This window comes from Aquarana catesbeiana, linkage group LG04 (assembly GCF_042186555.1).
Source record: "Aquarana catesbeiana isolate 2022-GZ linkage group LG04, ASM4218655v1, whole genome shotgun sequence".
Taxonomy (NCBI): domain Eukaryota; kingdom Metazoa; phylum Chordata; class Amphibia; order Anura; family Ranidae; genus Aquarana; species Aquarana catesbeiana.
The window spans coordinates 635,218,137-635,240,787 of NC_133327.1; the positions used below are offsets into that span (position 1 = coordinate 635,218,137).

The following is a 22,651-nucleotide window of genomic DNA, read 5'->3' on the forward strand; positions in this document are numbered from 1 at the left end:
GCATAATATAAAAGAAAAAAAACACACACACTGTCTAGTATATCTAGTTATAACGGGGGGGGGGGGGGGGGCTGGCAGTAATTGTACTCACTAACTTTACTGCCACTCGGAATAGTGGCAGGAGGGGAAGGAGGGGAAGGGTGGGTTTGAACTGACAGGCAGGAAGGGAGGGGGAGAGGGAGAGACTTACAGCAGAAAGCGGAATGATGGAGGCACGTAAACTGACCACGGTATCATGGATCAGCAGTCATGATTACAGTGGATTGTTCACATGGGGGACACAGGAACAGGCAGAATCAACTAGGTATTTTACAGCATAGAAAGGGACAGATGACACTGCACAAGCACTACGCTGTTTTACATGCTTTAACCGCTTGCCAACCAGCTGCCGTCATTATACGGTGGCAGGTCGGCACGATCCCGCGAACCATCGTAGCTGTACGTTGATCCCTTTAAGCAGGATAGCACTGCGGGGGGTGCCGATGCGTGTGACCGGAGGTCGCAATGACCGCCGGCCACGCGCGATCGCGGGCACGAGAGCCAGAACGGGGACGTATGTGTGTAAACACACAAATCCCTGTTCTGTGAGGAGAGGACAGACAGATTGTGAGTTCCTACTAGCTAGGAACAAAGATCTGTCATTTCCTCCAGTCACTCCCATCCCCCTACAGTTAGAACACACATGAGGGAACACATTTAACCCCTTGATCGCCCCCTAGTGTTAACCCCTTCCCCCCTTCCCTGCCAGTGACATTTACACAGTAATCAGTGCATTTTTATAGCACTGATCGCTGTATAATTGTCAATGGTCCCAAAATGTTGCAGTCCTGATAAAAAAAATCGCAGATCGCCGCCATTAGTAGTAAAAAAATAAATAAAAATGCCATAAATCTTTCCCCTATTTCGTAGACGCTATAACTTTTGCGCAAACCAATCAATATACGCTTATTGCGATTTTTATTACCAAAAATATGTAGAAGAATACATATCGGCCTAAACTGAGAAAAAATTAGCTTTTTTTAAAAAAAATTGGGGATATTTATTATAGCAAAAAGTATAAAATATTTAGTTTTTTTCAAAATTGTCTCTCTTTCTTTGTTTATAGCGCAAAAAATAAAAACCGCAGAGGTGATCAAATACCACCAAAAGAAAGCTCTATTTGTAGGAAAAAAAGGACGTCAATTTTGTTTGGTTACAGCACACGACCGCGCAATTGTCAGTTAAAGCGTCGCAGTGCCGTATCGCAAAAAATGGCCTGGTCATTGAGCAGCCAATTCTTCCGGGGCTGAAGTGGTTAAAGAAACATGATCTTTTTTATTTTTTAGGGTTACAACCTTTTTAACCACTTGTCTGCCAGACACCTGCGATCTGCCTGTGTAAACAAAGCAAATCCCCGTTCTGTCGGGGGAGTACAGTGTGATCGTCTGTTCCTAGTGATTAGGAACAGCGATCTCTCTGTACTCCCAGTCAGTCCACTCCCCCCAGAGTAAGAAACACCTCCCTAGGGAACACTTAACCCCTTGATCGCCCCCTAGTGTTAACCCCTTCCCTGCCAGTGTCCTTTATATAGTAATCATTGCATTTTTATAGCACTGATCGCTATATAAATGTCAGCGGTCCCAAAATAGTGTCAAAAGTGTCTGATCTGTCCATCGTAATGTCGCAGTCCCGCTAAATATCGCTGATCACCGCCATTTCTAGTAAAAAAAAAATTATAATGATAAAAATGCCATAAATCTATCCCCTATTTTGTAGACGCTATAAATTTTGATCAAACCAATCAATATATGCTTATTGCGATTTTTTTTTTAACCAAAAATATGTAGCAGAATACATATTGTACGAATAAAGAGGGGTGGTGGCTCTTCCTAGTTTGGGTAAAGGTGCCAGATGTGAGAAAAAAGGAAAATTATTTTTATATTAATGCTCAGTGAGCTTTGAATACGTGACTAGTAAACAGACTGTTATTCCCTTAGTGAAATGATCCTGCCAGAAACATGACTCATCTTTAATCAGTGAGTATTTCCTACTGGTAAATGTACCTTAATGTGCAAGTCTCTACGTGTATGCTAGATTACTAGCTCCAAGTTACCCGTCCTATATATTAATACTGGTATAAACCTTAATAGATCACATACCCTCAATTATAAATCATACAAGAATATATATACAGTGAGAACATGTGCAATAAGGAATATATATAAACAAATATTCTTGCATAAAGACTTAGTAATAGTCCATAATTATATGTAAAACCCCCCTCGGGGTTAACATCCCAAATTAGTGAGTGCGAATATTCCAACAAGTCTTGCTGCGTGTAGCTAATAGTTCATCAGGTAAATTGAATATCCATTCATAATAGTTGACATAAACGCGGTGACTGTGAGTGTTCAAAAAAATTTGGTGACTGTGAGTGTTCAAAAAATTCCACTTGTGACTTCGTGCTCCCCCTCAAGTGTCCCCACTCACCAGATCCCCTCGCCCCCACAGGGGCAATGCGCTTATCTTTAGGTCCACCACGGTTGCTCCACCGATCTCATCCAAAGGTCTGGGGTAATTCACCTTCCTGTAGATGTTATCTCTATGGTTGGCTCCTCATAGAGGAAAAAAGATATAAGCTCCCATAGTGTAGTAAAAACGCTGGGTTTTATTTAAGACACAATAACTTGATCCAAACGATAACAGCTATTAAAATTAGTATAAAAATATGTATTTTAAAATGAATAGTTGTGGCTGATTCCACAACTATTCATCTAGCGTCCTTTGCTGTGTTAACTGACACACGCTGTACCAGTTGCCCATTAACACTAGTGGCATTGTGTGCAGCCTGTGAGTTATATTTAGGCTATCCAGGATTTTAAAATACATATTTTTATACTAATTTTAATAGCTGTTATCGTTTGGATCAAGTTGTTGTGTCTTAAATAAAACCCAGGGTTTTTACTACACTATGGGAGCCTATATCTTTTTTCCTCTATGAGGAGCCAACCATAGAGATAACATCTACAGGAAGGTGAATTACCCCAGACCTTTGGATGAGATCGGTGGAGCAACCGTGGTGGACCTAAAGATAAGCGCATTGCCCCTGTGGGGGCGAGGGGATCTGGTGAGTGGGGACACTTGAGGGGGAGCACGAAGTCACAAGTGGAATTTTTTGAACACTTACAGTCACCGAATTTTTTTGAACACTCACAGTCACCGCGTTTATGTCAACTATTATGAATGGATATTCAATTTACCTGATGAACTATTAGCTACACGCAGCAAGACTTGTTGGAATATTCGCACTCACTAATTTGGGATGTTAACCCCGAGGGGGGTTTTACATATAATTATGGACTATTACTAAGTCTTTATGCAAGAATATTTGTTTATATATATTCCTTATTGCACATGTTCTCACTGTATATATATTCTTGTATGATTTATAATTGAGGGTATGTGATCTATTAAGGTTTATACCAGTATTAATATATAGGACGGGTAACTTGGAGCTAGTAATCTAGCATACACGTAGAGACTTGCACATTAAGGTACATTTACCAGTAGGAAATACTCACTGATTAAAGATGAGTCATGTTTTTGGCAGGATCATTTCACTAAGGGTATAACAGCCTGTTTATTAGTCACGTATTCATAGCTCACTGAGCATTAATATAAAAATAATTTTCCTTTTTTCTCACATCTGGCACCTTTACCCAAACTAGGAAGCGCCACCACCCCTCTTTATTTGTATAATCTGTGGTTATAGACCCCTCTGGGGGCCTATATTAGGGGAGGCAGCATACCAAGACAGATCCGTAAGCACGATCATTTATTTCCTTTATCAGAATACATATTGGCCTAAACTGATTAAGACATTTTTTCTTTTTTTGGATATTTATTATAGCAAAAAGTTAAAAAATATAGTTTTTTTTTTTTTGTTTATAGTGCAAAAAATAAAAATTGCAGAGGTGATCAAATAGCACCAAAAGAAAGCTCTATTTGTGGGAAAGAAAGGACATCAATTTTGTTTGGGTACAATGTCGCACGACCGCGCAATAGTCAGTTAAAGCGACGCAGTGCCGTATCGCAAAAAATGGCCTGGTCATTAAGGGGGTAAATCCTTCTGGGGCTGAAGTGGTTAAAGCAGAACTTTACCCATAACAACTTGGTAAAATATAATGTTCTTTAGCAAGGAACACACATTCCACATTAATAATTATGCTACCAAAATTAGTGTGTGCTGTAAATTACCACCAGCATTGTTCCTGTTTCTGCTTGCTGGAGGCTGCCAGTTTGCTGAAGCCCAGAGCCCCTGAGCAGGAAATCATAAAGGGAAATCAAACCCATCAATTTAACCGATTCAAAAAACAGTTACATTCCTGGAATGCCGGGATTGCTAACTGTCACATTTGCGTGTGTCCTCAACCAGACTGTCAAACCATTAAATGGCTGGTGTCATAATTGGTCACATGTGCAGCACCATGGCAGTTGCAGATCAAACAGAAGCAGCTTCCTTGGCTGTAAACGACAGGAGGGTTTAATTCCACTTTAAGGCTGTCAGCAGATTGGCCCCTACAAACTAACAATGGAGAGCAACTGAGCATGTGCCAAGCAGGGTGAGACATCGTTTTACTGGATTTTAAACAGTATAAGTACTAAGTTTTATTGTTTTACATAGTTATACCTGCAAAAGGGGCCAGCATGAAGTGATCTAGAAGAACTTAATTTTCTCACTAAAGTTCCATTTTAAGTAGTAGATTATTTTTGGAAACTAATGATATCATTTAGTGTCATTTTAAACTGCTTTTCAGTTTAATATACCTATCATGGTGATCTCTGTGCTGAGTTCTGGGGTCTTTTAATTCTGACAGTAGAGCTTTTCCTTTTCTATATACTTTAACAGTGTGATAACTGTTTGTTCTGCCTAGAAATCACTGCAGTGTTGTCACCATTTAGACAGGTTAGTCTTTGATGGACATGTACAGTAGTTGTAAAAGGACTACAGACAAGCAATTTTAAGGCAACCTACAGCCAACAATTTTTAAACCTGCAAGTGTTTTTCTTCCCTTTTGGAAAAAAAAAATGTTTATGCCATGGGTGTAGAAGATGAGAGTAATGCCCTGTACACACGGTCGGACTTTCCGACTGAATATGTGCGATCGGAGCTTGTTGTCGGAAATTCCAACCGTGTGTGGGCTCCATCGCACTTTTTCCATCGGAATTTCCCACACACAAAGTTTGAGAGCTTGTTAAAAAATTTTCCGAAAACAAAATCCGATCCTTTAAATTCCGATCGTGTGTAGACAAATCCGACGGACAAAGTGCCACGCATGCTCAGAATAAATTAAGAGACGAAAGCTATTGGCTATTGCCTCGTTTATAGTCCCGACGTGCGTGTTTTACGTCACCGCGTTCAGAACGATCGGATTTTCTGACAACTTTGTGCGACCAGATGTCTGGCCAGATCAACATGTCATGTTACGGGGGACAAGGAGACAAAAAACTGCCATGTTCATGCTTTTGACATACTCCAATATATATATGTAATGTTTTTTTACTTTGCCCAGTGTTTTCACCTTCAACTTGTTCCCTCCAATCCTAAAGAGGGCCCATTTGTCTTTTGCATTGATTCTAAATTAAACAACATTCCACAGAGACTACAATTATACAAGGTGTTCTTATTCTCCCTTATTTGTCTCTTCTCAAGGGGAATAGACTCAGTTAATTTTTCTCATAGCCAAGAACCTTCATGTCCATTATTCATTTAGTTGCCAAACTGACAACATAGTGGGTTATTTTTTTTCCTTTATGTCTGGTATGGTTAACCTGCCACCCCAGTGCTCCTTTAACTGGTCACATACAGCCAGGGGTCAGAAGGTCTGCCTAGTTATGTGACCATTGTGATTGGCTGCCACAGTGGACACATGATTGGGAAACGGTCCCACTGGTTCCCAATCATTAATACAGACCTTGACAGCTTGGTCTCTGTGTTGGGAGCGCGCTCTCAGCAAAGAGACTTCTGCTGCCCATAGATGCATATGTGTGGCGTGCGGGCATAATAGTGTTACATGAGGTTAAATGTGATAGCAGTAGAACATAACAATGCCCTATATTCTGTGATTCACCAGGTGGAAGGAACCTGAAATAATCAATGGAGTTCTTGAGCGGTACTTGCTGTATATCACCAAAGATATGACCAATTCAAGTGTGTGGGATTCTGTGTACAACAGCACTGAGCTGTTTCAGGATTATACCATCCAGGGACTAATTCCAGGAACCACCTATTTCATTAAACTTTCCGTAAGTATTTTGGATAATGAAGACATAGTTGAGTACTATACAGTATATGATACTTTCTTATGTGCATTAACAGTTACCTTTTTGGGACAAGCTTTCAGGGGTCGACCCCCATTGTTCTCTGTTCAAGATGTACTGATACACAAAAATTTAGCAAAATGTAAAGAAAAAAATCTGCAAAGACAACAGTCTCTGGGAAATTGATATAATGAATATAAATATACGGTAATTCATTTTATGGATAAAGAGGAAAGATTTCTGAATTGATAAAAAGCAAGAAGAATTACCTAACAGGATTCAGTATGTTTCTTAAAGGGAGTTTCCAGAAAAGTGTTCTCATAGAGACGGACCATAGATGGATCAAAGTTCAAACAAATTTCGATCCGTTTATGGCCAGGCTGGTTGTACCGACCTCAGTACAACCAGCCTGTCGAGTTTTTTTTGAACAATCACTGCTGTGGGTACAGAAAACAATCCCAAACTTGAATCCTGTAACTCCCAACCCTCCTGCTAAACCTAACCATTTCTCCACTGATTAAACCCAACTTGTCTGCTTACCCTGATCCTCTTACAAACCCTAATGCCGCGTACACACGGTCGGACTTTTCGTCTACAAAAGTCCGACGGACCAAATCCGGTGGACAATCCATTCGTGTGTGGGCTTCCCCGGACTTTCGGCGGACTTTTCCAGCCACAAATCTGACGGACTTTAGATTTGGAACATGCTTCAAATCTTTACGTCGTAACTCCGCCGGACCCAGAAATCCGCTCGTCTGTATGCTAGTCCAACGGACAAAAACCCACGCTAGGGCAGCTATTGGCTACTGGCTATCAACTTCCTTATTTTAGTCCGGTGTACGTCATTACGTACGAATCCGTCGGACTTTTGTGTGATCGTATGTAGGCAAGTCCGTTCGTTAGAAAGTCCGCCGCAAGTCCGCCAAAAGTCCGCCAAAAGTCCGTTGAAAGTCTGTCGGACGGGCTGTCGGACTTCTGTAGCTGAAAAGTCCGACCGTGTGTACGCGACATAACTCTTTTGTTCACCCTAATCCACCTACTAACACTAACCCTCCTGCTACCCCTATCCATCCTTGTAGTTCTAACACTAAGCCATTTGCTAACTCCTATTCTAACCCTCCTGCTAACCTTAACCCACCTGCTAACTCCAACATTTACTCCAGCTTACTCAACATTAAACCTCCTGCTAATTCTAACCGTTACTCTCTTGTAAACCCTATATCTTTTGCTAATCCTAACCTTCCTGCTAACCTTAACACTACTGCAAACTGTAACACTATACCTCCTGCTAACTCTGACCCTCCTGCTAACGCTAATCTTTCTGATAACCCTAATGCTGGCCATACACGGTTCGAATTTTGAAAGAATTTTCTTTTGAAAATCGTATCTAAGAATTTTCGCACCATTAGTGGGCTGCAGCAACGGACGATTTTCGTGCGGCAATCAAATTTGAGGAATCGGACATGTTGGAAATTTTTAGAAAAACAAACGATTTTCTAATAAATTATGGGAGAATCGTGCGGGAAATGTAATAAGAAAAGAAAATTTACAGAGAGAAAGATTCCCGGCCACGAAATTTATTTTCTGTAGCAACATAAAGGTGAAATTGAAGGCTTGGTCGGCCGAATTTCGAAAATCAATGGTGGCATCATCGGATGATCACTTTACACTCCTGCTAACCCTATTTATTCTGCTAAATCCAGCCTTAACCCTCCTGAAAACCTTAATCTTCCATGAACAGTGGTTTACCTCCCTCCTGCTAACTCTAACATTAAGTCAACTGTTACATCTAACACTAAACAGCCTACTAATTCTAGCCCGTACTCTCCTGTTAACCCTGTGGGGTTGATTTACTAAAGGCAAACAGACAGTGCACTTTGCAAAGTGCAGTTTCACTCTTCAAGTGCAGTTGCTCCAGAGCTTAGTATATGAGGTGAAGCTTCACTTTACACAAAATACACAATCACGTGCAAGGAAAATAAAAAAAAAAAAAAAAAAAGCATTTTTGCTTGCATATGATTGGATGATGAAAGTCAGCAGAGCTTCTGCACGTGTACTAAACTCCGGAACAACTGCACTTGCACAGTGCAACTACACTTTGCAAAGTACACAGTCTATTTGCCTTTAGTAAATCAACCCCAGTATCTCTTGCTAACACTAACCCTCCTGATAATTCCAACCTTTACTCTCCTGCTAAACCTATTGCTCTTGCTCACCATGAAACTAACCCTCCTGCTAGCTGTAATTCTAACCCCCTGGTAAGTCTAACATTAAATATCCAGCTAATTCTAACCCTTACTCTCCTGTTAAACCTATATATTTTGCTAAACCTATCCCTCATTTTAACTCTAACCCTTCTGCTAACCCTAACTCTCCTGCTAAATCAAACACTAACCCTTCTGCTAAATGTAAACCTTACTCTCTTGCTAACCCTATCTCTTTTGCTAACACTAACCCACCCACTAATTCTACATTATCCTCTTGCTTAACTTCACCTCACTGCTACCTCAAGCATCTCCCCTTATGCTAACTCTAAGACCCCTTTCACACTGGGGCGGTTTGCAGGCGGTATTGCGCTAAAAATACCGCCTGCAAACCGCCCCTAAACAGCCTCCGCTGTTTGTTCAGTGTGAAAGCCCGAGGGCTTTCACACTGAAGCGGTGCGCAGGCAGGACGGTGAAAAAAGTCCTGCAAACCGCTTTTTTGGAGCGGTGAAGGAGCGGTGTATTCACCGCTCCTTCACCGCTCCTGCCCATTGAAATCAATGGGACAGCGCGGCTATACCGCGGCAATACCGTGGCTATAGCCGCGCTGTACGAGGGATTTTAACCCTTTTTCGGCCGCCAGCGGGGGTTAAAACCGCACCGCTAGCGGCCGAATACCACTGCAAGAACGACGGTACAGCAGCGCTAAAAATAGCGCTGTTGTACCGCCGACGCCCCCACCGCCCCAGTGTGAAAGGGGCCTAACCCTAACCTTACTGCTGATTCTAACTCTTCTTCAAACTCTAACCCTAACCTTCTGTTATCCCTAACCATAACCCTCCTGGTAGTTCTAACACTAACCCTTTTTCCAACTCTAACACTATCTTTCCCACGTAGTCTAACACTAAACCTCTCACTAATTCAAATGCCTACTCTGCTGTTAACCCTATATTTCTTGCTAATCCTAACCCTCCCACTAACCCTACTGCAAACTGTAACTCTAACCCCTCCTGCCCCTAACACTAACCCCCCTGCTAACTCTAGCACTATCCCTCCTGCTAATCCACCTTACCCTTCTACTAACACTATCCCTCCTGCTAACTCCAGCCCTAACCCTTCTGGAAACCCTATTCTTAGGCTTCCCTTAAAAGTAGTTAACCCCCCAGTTGTAACTTTACCAGGTCTTCTACCAAGAGCCTCTGTGTTGAAGGCTAGCAGTTCTTGTGACAAAGGACATATACAGTACAGTATGCTAATGTCCCACCACCAGAACCCACTGATCCAGCAGTTGTCGAGAGTATGAAATGTTGTTAAAAAAATTAATATAACATATAGCCGCAACTCAAGTATTCGTGCAACTTCTTTTTTTGTTGTTGTTTTTGGCAACCATGCAATATGTAACATAAGACTTATATTCATTTCGGGCTTTTTGAACATCCACAGTCCATTTGAGCACATGTAGGAAAGTTTACCTATTTTTTTCAGACTTTTTCCTTAACTTGGAAATCTATATCCGGATATTTGTTTTGATGAATACCATAAGAAATATTCCATCCTTGATTATGAATAAATTTACATTGATGCGGATAGCATGCATACATTTATCCCCACTCTGTATGCACTCAGATGGTCTAAATATATCCCCCCACCTTATCACTTGAACATTAAATTGTAAAAAAAAAATAAAATATGTTCCCGGCAATTAAAAATTAGGCGAAATAAAAAATATATTCAATACACCGCACAAGACAATCTGCATATCCTTTGTGCCTAATCTGGAGATTGCAAAGGTAACGTTTAATATGAATCAATCTCGCATTTTACCTTATGTCTATGTCTAAAAATATATTGGATGGCTCTTTGTAAAGATTCATTAATTTAAATGCAGTGGGGTCATTTAAAGATCACAGTGTTGTCTTGTTTCTGTGAAGCAACTTCCAGAGGGGGATACAGAAAGGAGTTTCTAAAAGGATCTTATAGAAGCTCTAAAACTAAATTATAAATTGGTTTACAACAGAATTGCACTCTTGAGCAAATTTCGCAGTATATAAAAATATTTTAGCAATGTAATTATGTCTTTTTGTACCTGTCTTTCGATCATTGATAGAGTTCCTTTCATTTGCTTCTGGCTACTCAGAAATGTTTTATTCACATGAGTTTCAGTCTGTATAAAAGCAGTGTGTACAGCAAGCTTGTGCAAGGCAGTTCAAAGCTTTTGGCAAAGTTTGGCAGCTTTTTGGAAACCGTTAAACACCATTAAGCTCCAGTGTGGGGAGTTTAAGCACAGATTTTGATAGGAGTGCTGATTGTCCCTGCTAACAGGCTTTGGCATTGCTTGAAGCTTCTTTATCTGTGAAGGCTCTCATTTATCCAGGCCATAGTGTAGCTAGTAGTAGTTGGTCACATTCAGCTGGACCTGTTCTATACGTCTGAAGATGTTTTCTAGCTTATCCAAGTCCATTTTTTCAGTGAATGTCAGGAACATATCCCATCATTTATATCCACACAGGTAGCACAGTCAACTTAATCAAATTACCATAGAATGTGTTAATACTGATGCTGATTGTTTGGAATCAGGGTGGGAAGTGTAAAATTTGTGGAGCCATCCTGTTCTGGGTACATAATTCCAGCCTTTGGTGTCAGGAAGTCTGCACAGGTGTCACCACTTCGATTCAAATGGCTGAAGGTGTGAATTGTCAAATCGCTGGGGTAGAGATGATACACAAACTGGGGTTCATGAGGACTCTACAGCAGTGGTTCTCCAGTACCCCAACAGGCCTTGCTTGTAGGTTTTGCTTTATCTTGCACGGGTGCTTTAATCAGAGTCAATGGCTTGGTATTTTGGACAGTTATTTTATCTAAGAGAAATTCCCAAAACATGGCCTGTTGGGGGTATTTGAGGACAGGGTTGAGAACCACTGCTCCAAAAGACCATGCTTAGATGATAATAGTAATAAAAAAAAGAAAAGAAAACTTTGCACTCAATGTAAAATGTGCACACAAAAGCAGCACTCAACCATCCAAATACTAGACAAATTGCATAATGAAAAACGATGTGGTATCCCTTTAAAAATCAGACCACCAGTATACATAGCATCAGATGAAGTTAGTGCAAAACAGTCATAAAACATATGTGCAAAACAATATTATGAAAGATATACAAATCTGGAGCAAGTCATATTCTAATAAAGATGCGCAAATATTAGTGTACTAAAATGTCCAAAGAATTTCTGTGCTTGAGTAAATTCCAACTCAATGTCCACGAGCCAATTCTTTGCTTCCCCCAACACCAGATGCGTACACTCCTCACCAGAGAAATTGACCTATAAGTTATAGGAGGTAATTAACACTTGTGTAAAAAAGGATCTAAGGTGCCTCAGCTTGCCACATCAGCATGACTCACAGAACCCAAAAGTGACCAGCTCAGTCCCAATAGTAATATGCCGCCATAAGCAAAGGAGGACACAAATAACACCAAACAGTGTCATACTCTAGCTTTTTCCAGCGTTTTGTTGTAATAGACATCAATGAACTGCAAAATGATGGTGACAACACATACAGTCTAAAGACAAAGAACATAGACATGTCAGGAGTGCTTTGATATTTTGTGGCTGCTCAGTCTGGGCTTTAATTAAAGCCTCCACAATGTCAAGAAGAAAAAAAATGAGACCAGAGAACAGAGAGGGGAAGTGGAACACATGGAGGTTGATTTACTAAAGGCAAAAAGACTTTTAACTTTGCAAGCAAATCTGGAGCTTAGTGAATGGGGTTCTGCTGACTTCAGCATCTAATCATGTGCAAGCAAACAGGCTATTTTTTATTTTACTTGAATGTGATTAGCTCTTCTATGCAAAGTGAAATTTCACCACATTCACTTAGTTCTGGGGAAAATTTCCTTGCAAAGTGCAACTTCCTTTGCTAGGTGAGTAGCCTAATTTTCTTTAGTAAATCAACCCCAAAAAGCTTAAAAGGGTCTTTAACAAACATTGTATCCCTTTGTTTTGCAAGCCAAGAAAAACACTGAGACAGAAGCTTGTTCCTTCAAAAAAAAAAAAAAAAACAGTACTCAAACACAAGCAAAGTAACTTGGTATACGCAGTGCAGTGTAATGTGGAATGCAAAGACCTGTACATTGAGGAGACAAAACAACCTCTCAACAAAGCAATGGAGAGAAAATTTTAACAGTCAAAACTGTCAGTCATATCCAGTGAGGAGGCAGCGGAGGAAGGGGCTGAACCGCACTCTGTATGATGTCTATAGACGCAAGCAACCCAGCCCTGCACACGGCTTGCTAGGGGGCACATGGAAAAGAGGAGGAGCTGACAGTGCTGGTGGGGGACCACAAAAGAGGAGGTACCTTCTCTGTGCAAGATTATTGTATTGTATTAAGTATAAACCTCTTTTTTATTTGAGGAAAAAATATTGGAAAAAATATTGCAAAAAAGAGAATTCATTCAGATCTACCTTAATTACCCACCCATCTTTGCCTTCTAGTGCCTGCTGTCTAAGCAACTTCTATTGTTGAAAGTTAAAAATGGCTAGCAAAAGTAACTAGGTCATTTTACAAAAGTTGTTAACCTAAAAGGTTCACACCAAGTAGGAGAATGTTCATGTATTAAGTGATCAGTATGTGATTTTGGTGTTTTGTTGTCAGGCTTGCTCAGGAGGAGGATGTACATCAAGTGGTATCACTGAGGCTTCTACAGAAGAGAGTGTACCTGATGGTCTTCAGTCTCTAACAGTCCAATCACTTTCTCCAGATTCCTTCAATATCACTTGGTCTAAGCCAAAGCACCCAAATGGTAAGTAGTCGAAGGAAGAGTAAATGTACATACCCAGACACAAAGGATAATTAATTGTATCTAAATGTCCTGGAATTGCATGTATGCACATAAATACATCAGTACAGTTCTGGCTGACTTATCTTTCCTGTTTCATTATGGCAACCACCACAGCCTTGCACCACTGGGGTCTCCCTTCTTATCCTGGTCAGAAATTAATCTACATAGAGTTGACATGTTCTCCTTGTGTGGATTTCTTATGCATACTCCAGATTCCTCCCACACTCCCAAGACTTGCTGGTAGGTTAATTGGCTTCTATCCAAACTGACCTTAGTATGTGTGTGCACAGGGCTGCTGATAAGTCAGTACAACTGGCCCTGTTGTACCGGGCCTGGCCAGCAGGCTTGTGTAGCTAATCACACACAGAGGGAGATGGAAATCTCCGTCTGTGTCATGGAGCTGGGGTCTGAACTGTTTGGTGGCCGTCCACTCACTGTAACAAAGCCCTGCCTCATGATAGACGGAACACTGTTCCAAATGCAGGGAAATTAAATCAGTGTTCCGTCTATCACAATCTAGGAGGTGGGGCTTTTTTTACAGTGGACGGCCGCCGAACAGTTCAGACCCCAGCTCCATGACACAGAGGGATATTTCTGTGTAATACTCTGTGTAATCAAGGTACTGGCGAGGCTGCAGATGGGCACAGTGAGGCTGAATTGGGCACAGTGAGGCTGCAAATTGGCACAGTGAGGCTGCAGATGGGCACAGTGAGGCTGCAGATGGGCACAGTGAGGCTAAATGGGCACAGTGAGGATGCAGATGGGCACAGTGAGGCTGCAGATGGGCACAGTGAGGCTGCAGATTGGCACAGTGAGGCTGCAGATTGGCATAGTGAGGCTGAAATGGGCACAGTGAGGCTGAAATGGGCAGATTGAGGCTGCAGATGGGCACAGTGAGGTTTCAGATGGGCACAGTAAGGCTGCAGATGGGTACAGTAAGGCTGCAGATGGTCACAGCGAGGCTGAAATGAGCACAGTGAGGCTGCAGAATGGCACAATGAAGCTGCAGATGGGCATAGTGAGGCTGAAATGGGCACAGTGAGGCTGCAGATGGGCACAGTGAGGCTGCATTGATGGGCACAGTGAGGCTGCATTGATGTGCACTGATGAGGATGAAATGGGCACAGTGAGACTGCAGATGTGCACAGTGAGGCTGCATTGATGGGCACAGTGAGGCTGCATTGATGTGCACTTATAAGACTGAAATGGGCACAGTGAGGCTGAAGATGGGCACAGTGAGGCTGCATTGATGGCACAGTGAGGCTTCATTAGTGGTCACTGATCAGGCTGCAGATGGGCACAGTGAGACTGCATTGATCTTGTATCATATCCGCAGTCTCTGACCATCTCCTGTAGTATGTCTGCAGTCTCTGACCATCTCTTGTGTCAGGTCTGCAGTCTCTGACCATCTCTTGTATCATCACAGTATTTATTTTGGATAATCAAACTTATAATTGGCTGGAGAAAGATAAATATCACTTGAAGACAAACCTGCACTTTAATTCAAGGCGGGGTCTGGGGAAGGGCTAGGGGTGGGGCTTAAGGGGGCCCTGTCAGGTAGGCTGTGTGCGCGTATTTACACAAATAAGATAAGGACCTTAGAGCAGGGTCTGATGTGAATGTACAGTATGTAAAGAGCTGCTTAAATTGTTGAATCTACTGTATATAAATACCTGTAATCGATAAAATAGGCCCCCTGGGTTCCAGCCCCTAGCCCATACATATCAGTTTGGTGCTTTTTGGGCTGCATGTAAGCATTCTATTTGTCCCTTGCATTCCTTGGTCATAGTGTTACATTTGCCATCAATGCTACAATATATTTTTATATAATTTGTTCAAAAATGTTTTTAGCAGAGTTAAAAATGTTCAAGTAATAATAACCGAATATGCATTATCAATATTAAAATATTAAAATATTCTTCAAGTCTAACTTAGACTTGTTTTTGAACTAATGAAAGTCCTTATAGAGTGATCTTACTTAATTTGGGACTGTTTTATTTGACTAACCATAGATTTGCATGTACCGTCAACTAACTGTAGCACTCCCCCCGCTGATATTTTGCCCAGGTCTTCTTCACTTTTTGTCCTGCAGCCAGTTATGAAGTAGATTCACACTGCCAGGTGCACACACACATTCAATCATTGTCTAAAGATCAGTGTACGGGTGTTGTTTTTTTGTTTTATTTTTGGAGGAGCAACAAAGTCGTTTCAGGATTGAGGCATTTACACCTGAGTGTTTCATTTTTAGGCAGAAAGCCGCACCTTTTTACTGCGATTTTACAGTGATTTTTACGGCCGCATTTTTGTCGTGATTTTGCACAGGTCATAAGGTCACCAATGTAAAAAGCAGAAAAACGCCTGTAATCTGCCCAAAAAGAAGCTCATGTACTTTTTTGAGCTTCAGGTGTTTTGCTTCAGGCTGCAAAACGCTCAGATGTGAACAGGAGCCATTTAAATTAATGGGATTTTGCTCGTTGGTTGTTTTTCGGGTGTTTTTTGGGGCATTTTACGAGCTGAAAACGCACAGGTGTGAATGCAGCCTAAGCAAAGTCCCTTAGTAATAGTAGTAAATGGGCAAAGCTTTTCAGGATACTAGTCAGTGTTCCCATGTCTAGCTGACTAACCATATTCTGAAACTTGAATTTCAAATAGAATGCATTTGAATTTGAATAGATAAGAAAAGAATAGTATAGAAAAAAACAACAGAATATAATAGAAAAGAAAGAATATAACCATCTTCCGAAAAGTTGAATTTTGAATACAATAAATTTGAATTTTAATAGAAAAGAAAATAATAAAATAGAATAGAAGAGGATAGAATAGAATTTAAAATAATAGAATAGAAAATAAAATAATAGAAGAGAAAAGAATAGAATAAAATAAACAAATAGAAAAATAATAGAATTAAAAAAAAACAATAGAATATAAAGAATATAACCATTTCCCAAAATTCTAATAGAATCAATTTGAATTTAAATAGAATAGAGAAAAATAGATTAGAATAGGAAGATGGTTATATTCCTTCCATTCTATTCTATTGTTTTTTTCTATACTATTCTGTTATTTTCTATTCTATTCAAATTCTAATTTATTGTATTTGAATGGTTATATTATTTCTATTCTATTCTATTGTTTTTTTTTTCATTATATTGTTTTCTATTCTATTCTTTTCTATTCATATTTCAGAGGATGGTTATATTCTTTCTATTTTATTCTATTGTTTTTTTATTCTATTCTAATCATTTCTATTCCATTCTATTCTGTTCTTTTATTTTCTATTTCTATTTAGATCTGTTTTACTCTATTATATTCTATTCTTTTATTTTCTGTTATATTATTTTCTATTCTATTTTTTTCTATTCTATTCCTTATTTTCTATTCTATTTTATTCTCTTTGGAAATTGAAAAACTATTCAAATTTGAAAACTGTTCAAATTTGAATTTGAAAACGATTCAATTTCGAAAACTGTTTGAAATTGATTTGAAAACTATTCAAATCGATTCGAATTTGAATTCCAAAAATTCAAATCGATTAGAATACAAATAAACAAAACGAATTCCGAAAACGAGTTAAACGGATTAAACAAATTTAACTAAACAAATTTATGTAAATAATGAATCTAAATGAAATCAAACGAAACACATTTTTTCATTCTGTACATGTCTATACTAGACTAATCCTAGCACCTACCTAGGGGGTGCTACATAACCTTATTTTTTTCTCTGTGATTGACATTGTGTTAAAGTGTAAGTACAATGCTAACATTGACGTTTCCTATTGGGTCCCTTTTGGTCTGTTAACCATAATTTTGAAAGTGTTTTGTTGAATATGTTTAAACCCTGCATACCAAGATACATTTATAAACATCCTGGTATTCAAGGTGTGCATCTTTCCCCCCTTCCCCCCCACCAGCGATGTCCGTGGAGGTCTTATGGGCTCTCCTATTCTTTCAGGGACCGCAGTAAAGTGCCAGAGTTTTGAGAGTAGGAGAATGGGGCTAGGGATCCCTTCGGCAAAATAACTTATGAACCAGGTGATATGTATTACATCAATTTCGGGTTCACAGTTGTCATTCACGGCTACTGTAGCTGAGAATATAGCTAATCAAGCATGATCTGTGCTTGATTGGCTGCAGTGGAGGGCAGGGCAGACATTGGGCATCTAATAGATGCATGATGTCTCCTTAAAGAGGACCTGTCACCTGCCCAGTGCTATCACATAGAAGGCCTGTTAGTTATCTTGTGATAGCCATGAAGTTAAAAGAAGAAAAAATTGAATATAGAATATTTTAAAAAATGTATAAATAACCTCTACTTCATTACCATAATGCCTCTGGATACTGGGGAAGTTATCACGTTTCAGTCATATATATTTGTAGCGCTGGTAGATTTTTATCTACCGCTGATAGGTAAATTTAGTGAGTCGCTTATTATAGGAAGTTAGATTTGCCTCTGTTCCAACTTGGCTGACGTTGCATGTAGTTCCACATTGTGCCAGTGGGTGTCGTTGTCACTATCGGCAGGTGTTGGAAAAGCAACGTGTTGAAGCGAATGAGTGCTCCTCTGTCCCGGAGATAACTCGGTGGAGGTGGTCCTCCAAGTTGCATTCTGGGAGAGGGTATTTATGGGACAGACGCCATGTTTTAGGGTTCGTTTTTCAGCCACCTGCTGGCCCTCCTGGCCGACAAGTATGCACTAGGAATACCACCTCGTAGTCCTCCGTTCCGGAGGCCCGTGTCGCTGCGGCGTGTGGGTGGGCCCAGAAGCCTGTCTGGGGCCTACCACAGCAGCGGAGGAATGGTCCTGAGCTGTCTATCCTGAGTGAAGAAGCTGGACAACCAAGAAGATCCCAGGGGAGGACCCGTCATGGAAGGATCATGCAGAGTGCTGGTCTGAAGAGGGGCCTGGTGACTCGGTTGGAGGACGCATTCCGAAGTAATCTTACAGTATAGTACTGCCGGGTTGGCTTAAAGGTTCAAGTACTGTATCTGACATTCATCACAAACCAATACATCCTGTGGCAGAGGATCGTACGGGTTTTATTCCAAATAAGTCTGTGGCAGAGACTTTTGTTCGTGCTGCATGCTGGCTGCTAGGCAAGTGAGAGATGTCTATTCAGGCGGGCAAAGATTAAATCCTACGAAAGGGGACTATTCAATTACAAGTGTTCAATTGCAAAGAATGTTCTGAAGAAGTACAAAAGAAAGGTATTTGAGCTTCCCTGCAGCTTTCCTACTACCTCTTTCCTGCTACTTCCCTTGTTCGTTTTATTAAAGCATTGGAAAACCTATTTAAGTGTTTGGTGCTTATATCGTGCTCAACGGAACCCTAGACCCGATGCTGGTGAAACAGAGGTATCGAGAGTGAAGGTAACAAGCCCGCTTAAACCAGCAGCTCCACCGAGAGTTATTGCTACATATTTTATCGGTTATTATCGCTCTTGGTGTTCCTTGTGTCTTATTCATCTTATCTTGAATAAGCAACATGTGGCGTTTGTCTTTTATAACCTCACTTTGTATTGGATGTGTTTCAGTATGTCATTTTCCTTATACAAAAATGACAATAAAAACAGATTAAACATAAAAAGTTATATAATTTTTGGAGGGAGAAAGTTAAAGTGGATGTAAACCCGATTTTTTTTTTTTTTTTATTAAGGCTTGTACCTTGTACAGTATAGGATTTCATGTCAACTGTGCCCAGTCTTGCCACAAAGAGTTAATCATGCTCTGGGCAGTCCTCTTATCTATTTTAAGTGGCATAAAAACGATCAGACAGAGAAATAGATGTCAGTTTCTCCCCCTTGCCGTGAGTGACAGGTGATTTACATATCTCATGCACATGCTTTCTTCTGGATGTTAGTGATCATGGGGCATAATCCACAAGACCAGCAGAAGTTCAGTGTAAGAAATACACAGGAGAAAATTCATGTTGACAAGGGGAGTGTAGAGGTGGGCGGAGAGTCTACTGACATCACGACTCCACCCACCGAGCTCCAGACAACAGACTCGCCCACAGAATATGCAGTTTTTTGGGTCTCATAACAGACAGAGGGGAGGCATTTGACAGGTAAGGATACATGCAGGAGGCAAGTACAGTGCTTTGCAAAAGTATTCACCCCCTTGGCTTTTTACCTATTTTGTTACATTACAGCCTTTAGTTCAATTTTTTTTTTAATCTGAATTATATGTGAGTGTTAGTGAAGTAAAATTAGAAAAATATTTTTTCAGAAATAAAAAAACTGATAATTGGCATGTGCCTATGTATTTACCCCCTTTGTTATGAAGCCCATAAAAACTCTGGTGCAACCAATTACCTTCAGAAGTCACATAATTAGTGAAATCATGTCCACCTGTGTGCAATCTAAGTGTCACATGATCTGTCATTACATATACACACCCTTTTGAAAGGCCCCAGAGGCTGCAACACCTTTTTTTTTTCTTTTTTTTTTTTTTTTTTGCCACCTCAGCAAGAAGGTTTACCGTGGGAATTCATTTTTTCAAATTAATATTCAAAAATTCTTCCCCTTGGTCCTCACATCATTGTGGCTTTTGATCTATTTGCTTAATTCATAACACCAAGTATAAAGAAGATAATATACCCCCCCTGCTTCTGCTGTTTATTATTACTTTCTTACTTCCTTCCCCACCCCCCCTCCGCCCCTCTACCCACCCCGAGACCATACCTCCTCGTTTCACGCCCTTTCCTTTTTGTTTCCCACATCTACCTTGGGTCGGGATCTGCCCTCTCCACTACACATGTGACCATATCTCAGCTGCTTTTATAGATTTTTTAAATTTTTCCCATACTTCCCACTTTGTCCTATAAGCCTCCATTTTTGTCCCGTTACTAAACCTTAAGTACTCCAACTCCTGTATCTCATTTATCTTATTGATCCATTCCCTCATGGTTGGTCTTTCTTTTCTTTTCCAATTTTTGGCAATTAGGCTTTTAGCTGCATCTATAAGATGGGGCAGGAGTGTCCTGAGATAGGCCCTCGTGGGCATTTCGCTCAGGTGAAATATAAGAACCCTAGGGTCCTTTGGCAGATCAAAATTTGTGATCATTTTAATGTATTTTTTAATCTCCTCCCAGAAGCCTCCTATCTCGCGACACGTCCACCACATATGGGCCATCGTCCCTATCTCATTACATCCCCTCCAACAGAGTTGGGATCTTCCCCCATCTATTTTATGCATCCTTTCCGGGGTCATGTACATTCTCGTTAGGCATTTAAAGTTTATCTCCAGTACTTTATAATTGACTGACGTAGTCAGGAGTCGCTTCAACATCAAGTCTACCTCTGGCTCGGTCAGCATTAAACCCAACTCCTTCTCCCATTTACCTATAAAAGCCCGGGTGTCCCCCCTCCTCAGCTCCACTAATACTTTATATATGCGGGAAAAGCCCCCTCTTTCATCTGTTTCCATGCATATTTTTTCTAATGGAAGTAAGTTTTTTGTTGTCCTAATTGGTTGAGGTAGGGATTCCACAAAGTGTTTCAGTTGACCGTAGCGCCATGGGTTGATACTTATCCTATCTCTTCTGTTCTTAAGCTCTTGTATGGAGCATATTTTACCCTTCTCCACTACATCCTTCAGTTGCACGTTCTCATCTAGAAGCCATTTACCAAACCACTCTTCCTTCCCCGGCGGGAAATAATCTACATCCTTTAGTGACATTAGCAGTGAGTTATATTCCCAATGTTCCCTTTTGTGCATAAGATCCCATATTCTAAGTGCATGTCTAGTGATTTCATGTGACTCTATACTATATTTTCTTATTTTTGGTGAACACCATATTATTTTGTGTAGATTTGCCTTACTTATTTTATTTTCAATTTCTACCCACTGTTTTCCCTTATTTTTAACCCATTCTACCACTCTCGCAAGTGCAATAGCCTCATAGTATTTACCGATGTCTGGTGCTCCCCAGCCCCCTTTACTTTTGACATTTATTAATTGGGAGTACTTTAATCGTGGTGTTTTCCCTTTCCATATGAACCTTAATATCATTGAATGTAGCCTTTTGAGGTATGCAGGTGGGAGCGTAATTGGGAGCATCTGCATTTTATATGTTATTTTTGGTAAAATAACCATTTTAAAAACATTGATTCTTCCCGCCCATGACAGTTGTCCCCGGTGTATTCTGTTTAGTTCTGCTTTTACCTCATTCATAAGTGGCAAAAAATTTGCTTGATATAATTTTCCTGCCGATGATGTAATTTTGATTCCTAAGTAGTTAAGGGCTTCTTTCTTCCATCTGAAGGGAAAGTGTTCCTGATATGCGTGGTCTCTTGTTTTGTTGGGGTTTATGTCTAATACAACTGATTTAGTGGTATTTACTTTAAAATTGGATAATTTCCCGTACTCCTGCATTGTGGCCAGCACGTTCGGTAGGGAAACTCTTGGGTTTGTTATATATAGGAGAATATCATCCGCATAGGCTGCGAGCTTATATTCAGTTTCGCCTATACTTACTCCCTTGATGTTCGGATTCTGCCTTAACCTAGTAAGAAGGGGTTCTAGTGCCAGTAGAAAGAGCATTGGAGAGATTGGACACCCCTGCCTCGTTCCATTATACATAAAAAAGGGTTCGGACAGGGACCCATTTATTTTAATTCTCGCTGATGGTTTGGAGTAAAGCGCCCTGATCCAGGTACGGATCTTATCCCCATATCCTACTTCTTTGAGTGATTCCAACATGAAGTCCCAGTCCACCCTGTCAAACGCTTTTTCAGCGTCTATGGACAGGAGTCGACCTGGGACTCCGCTCTTTTTAATTTCCTGAGTTATCAAGAGGGTTTTAACACTATTATCCTTTCCCTGTCTACCCGGTATAAATCCTACTTGATCAGGGTGGATGATATTTTTGATTGTTTTTTTTATTCTGCCCGCTATTATTTTTGCAAATAATTTTGTATCACTATTTAGAAGGGATATGGGCCTATAGCTAGAACATAATGTGTCATCCTTTCCTTCCTTGTGAATAATCGCAATGTTTGCCGCCAGAGCACCTCTGCTCATTTCCCCTCTCTCTCCTATTTCATTCATGTAGGCGCAAAGTTTTGGCACTAGATAGTCTTGATATTTCTTATAGTATATTGCTGTCAGCCCATCTGGACCAGGGCTCTTTCCTGTCTGGGTCTCTTTAATGGCCTTCCTTATCTCGGGCTCTGTAATAGGGGCCTCCAAGGATGTTCTCTCCTCTTCTGTTATTTTAACCATCCCTGTTTCTTTTAAGTAATTTCTAATTTTTTCTTGTTTTTGCCCTCTCTCTTTATCCTTCTTTTTATTTAATGAATAAAGA

At 40.4% G+C, this 22,651-nt stretch overlaps 1 protein-coding gene across 1 annotated transcript in view; it reads left to right on the forward strand.

The window, feature by feature from the left end:
* USH2A (usherin) overlaps positions 1-22,651 on the forward strand; it is a 1,400,924-nt gene that overhangs the window by 730,813 nt on the left and 647,460 nt on the right. Inside the window, exons 35-36 of the mRNA XM_073628975.1 lie at positions 6,114-6,285; positions 13,159-13,306. Coding sequence (XP_073485076.1) covers positions 6,114-6,285; positions 13,159-13,306 — 320 coding nt within the window. The remainder of the gene's footprint in view (positions 1-6,113; positions 6,286-13,158; positions 13,307-22,651) is intronic.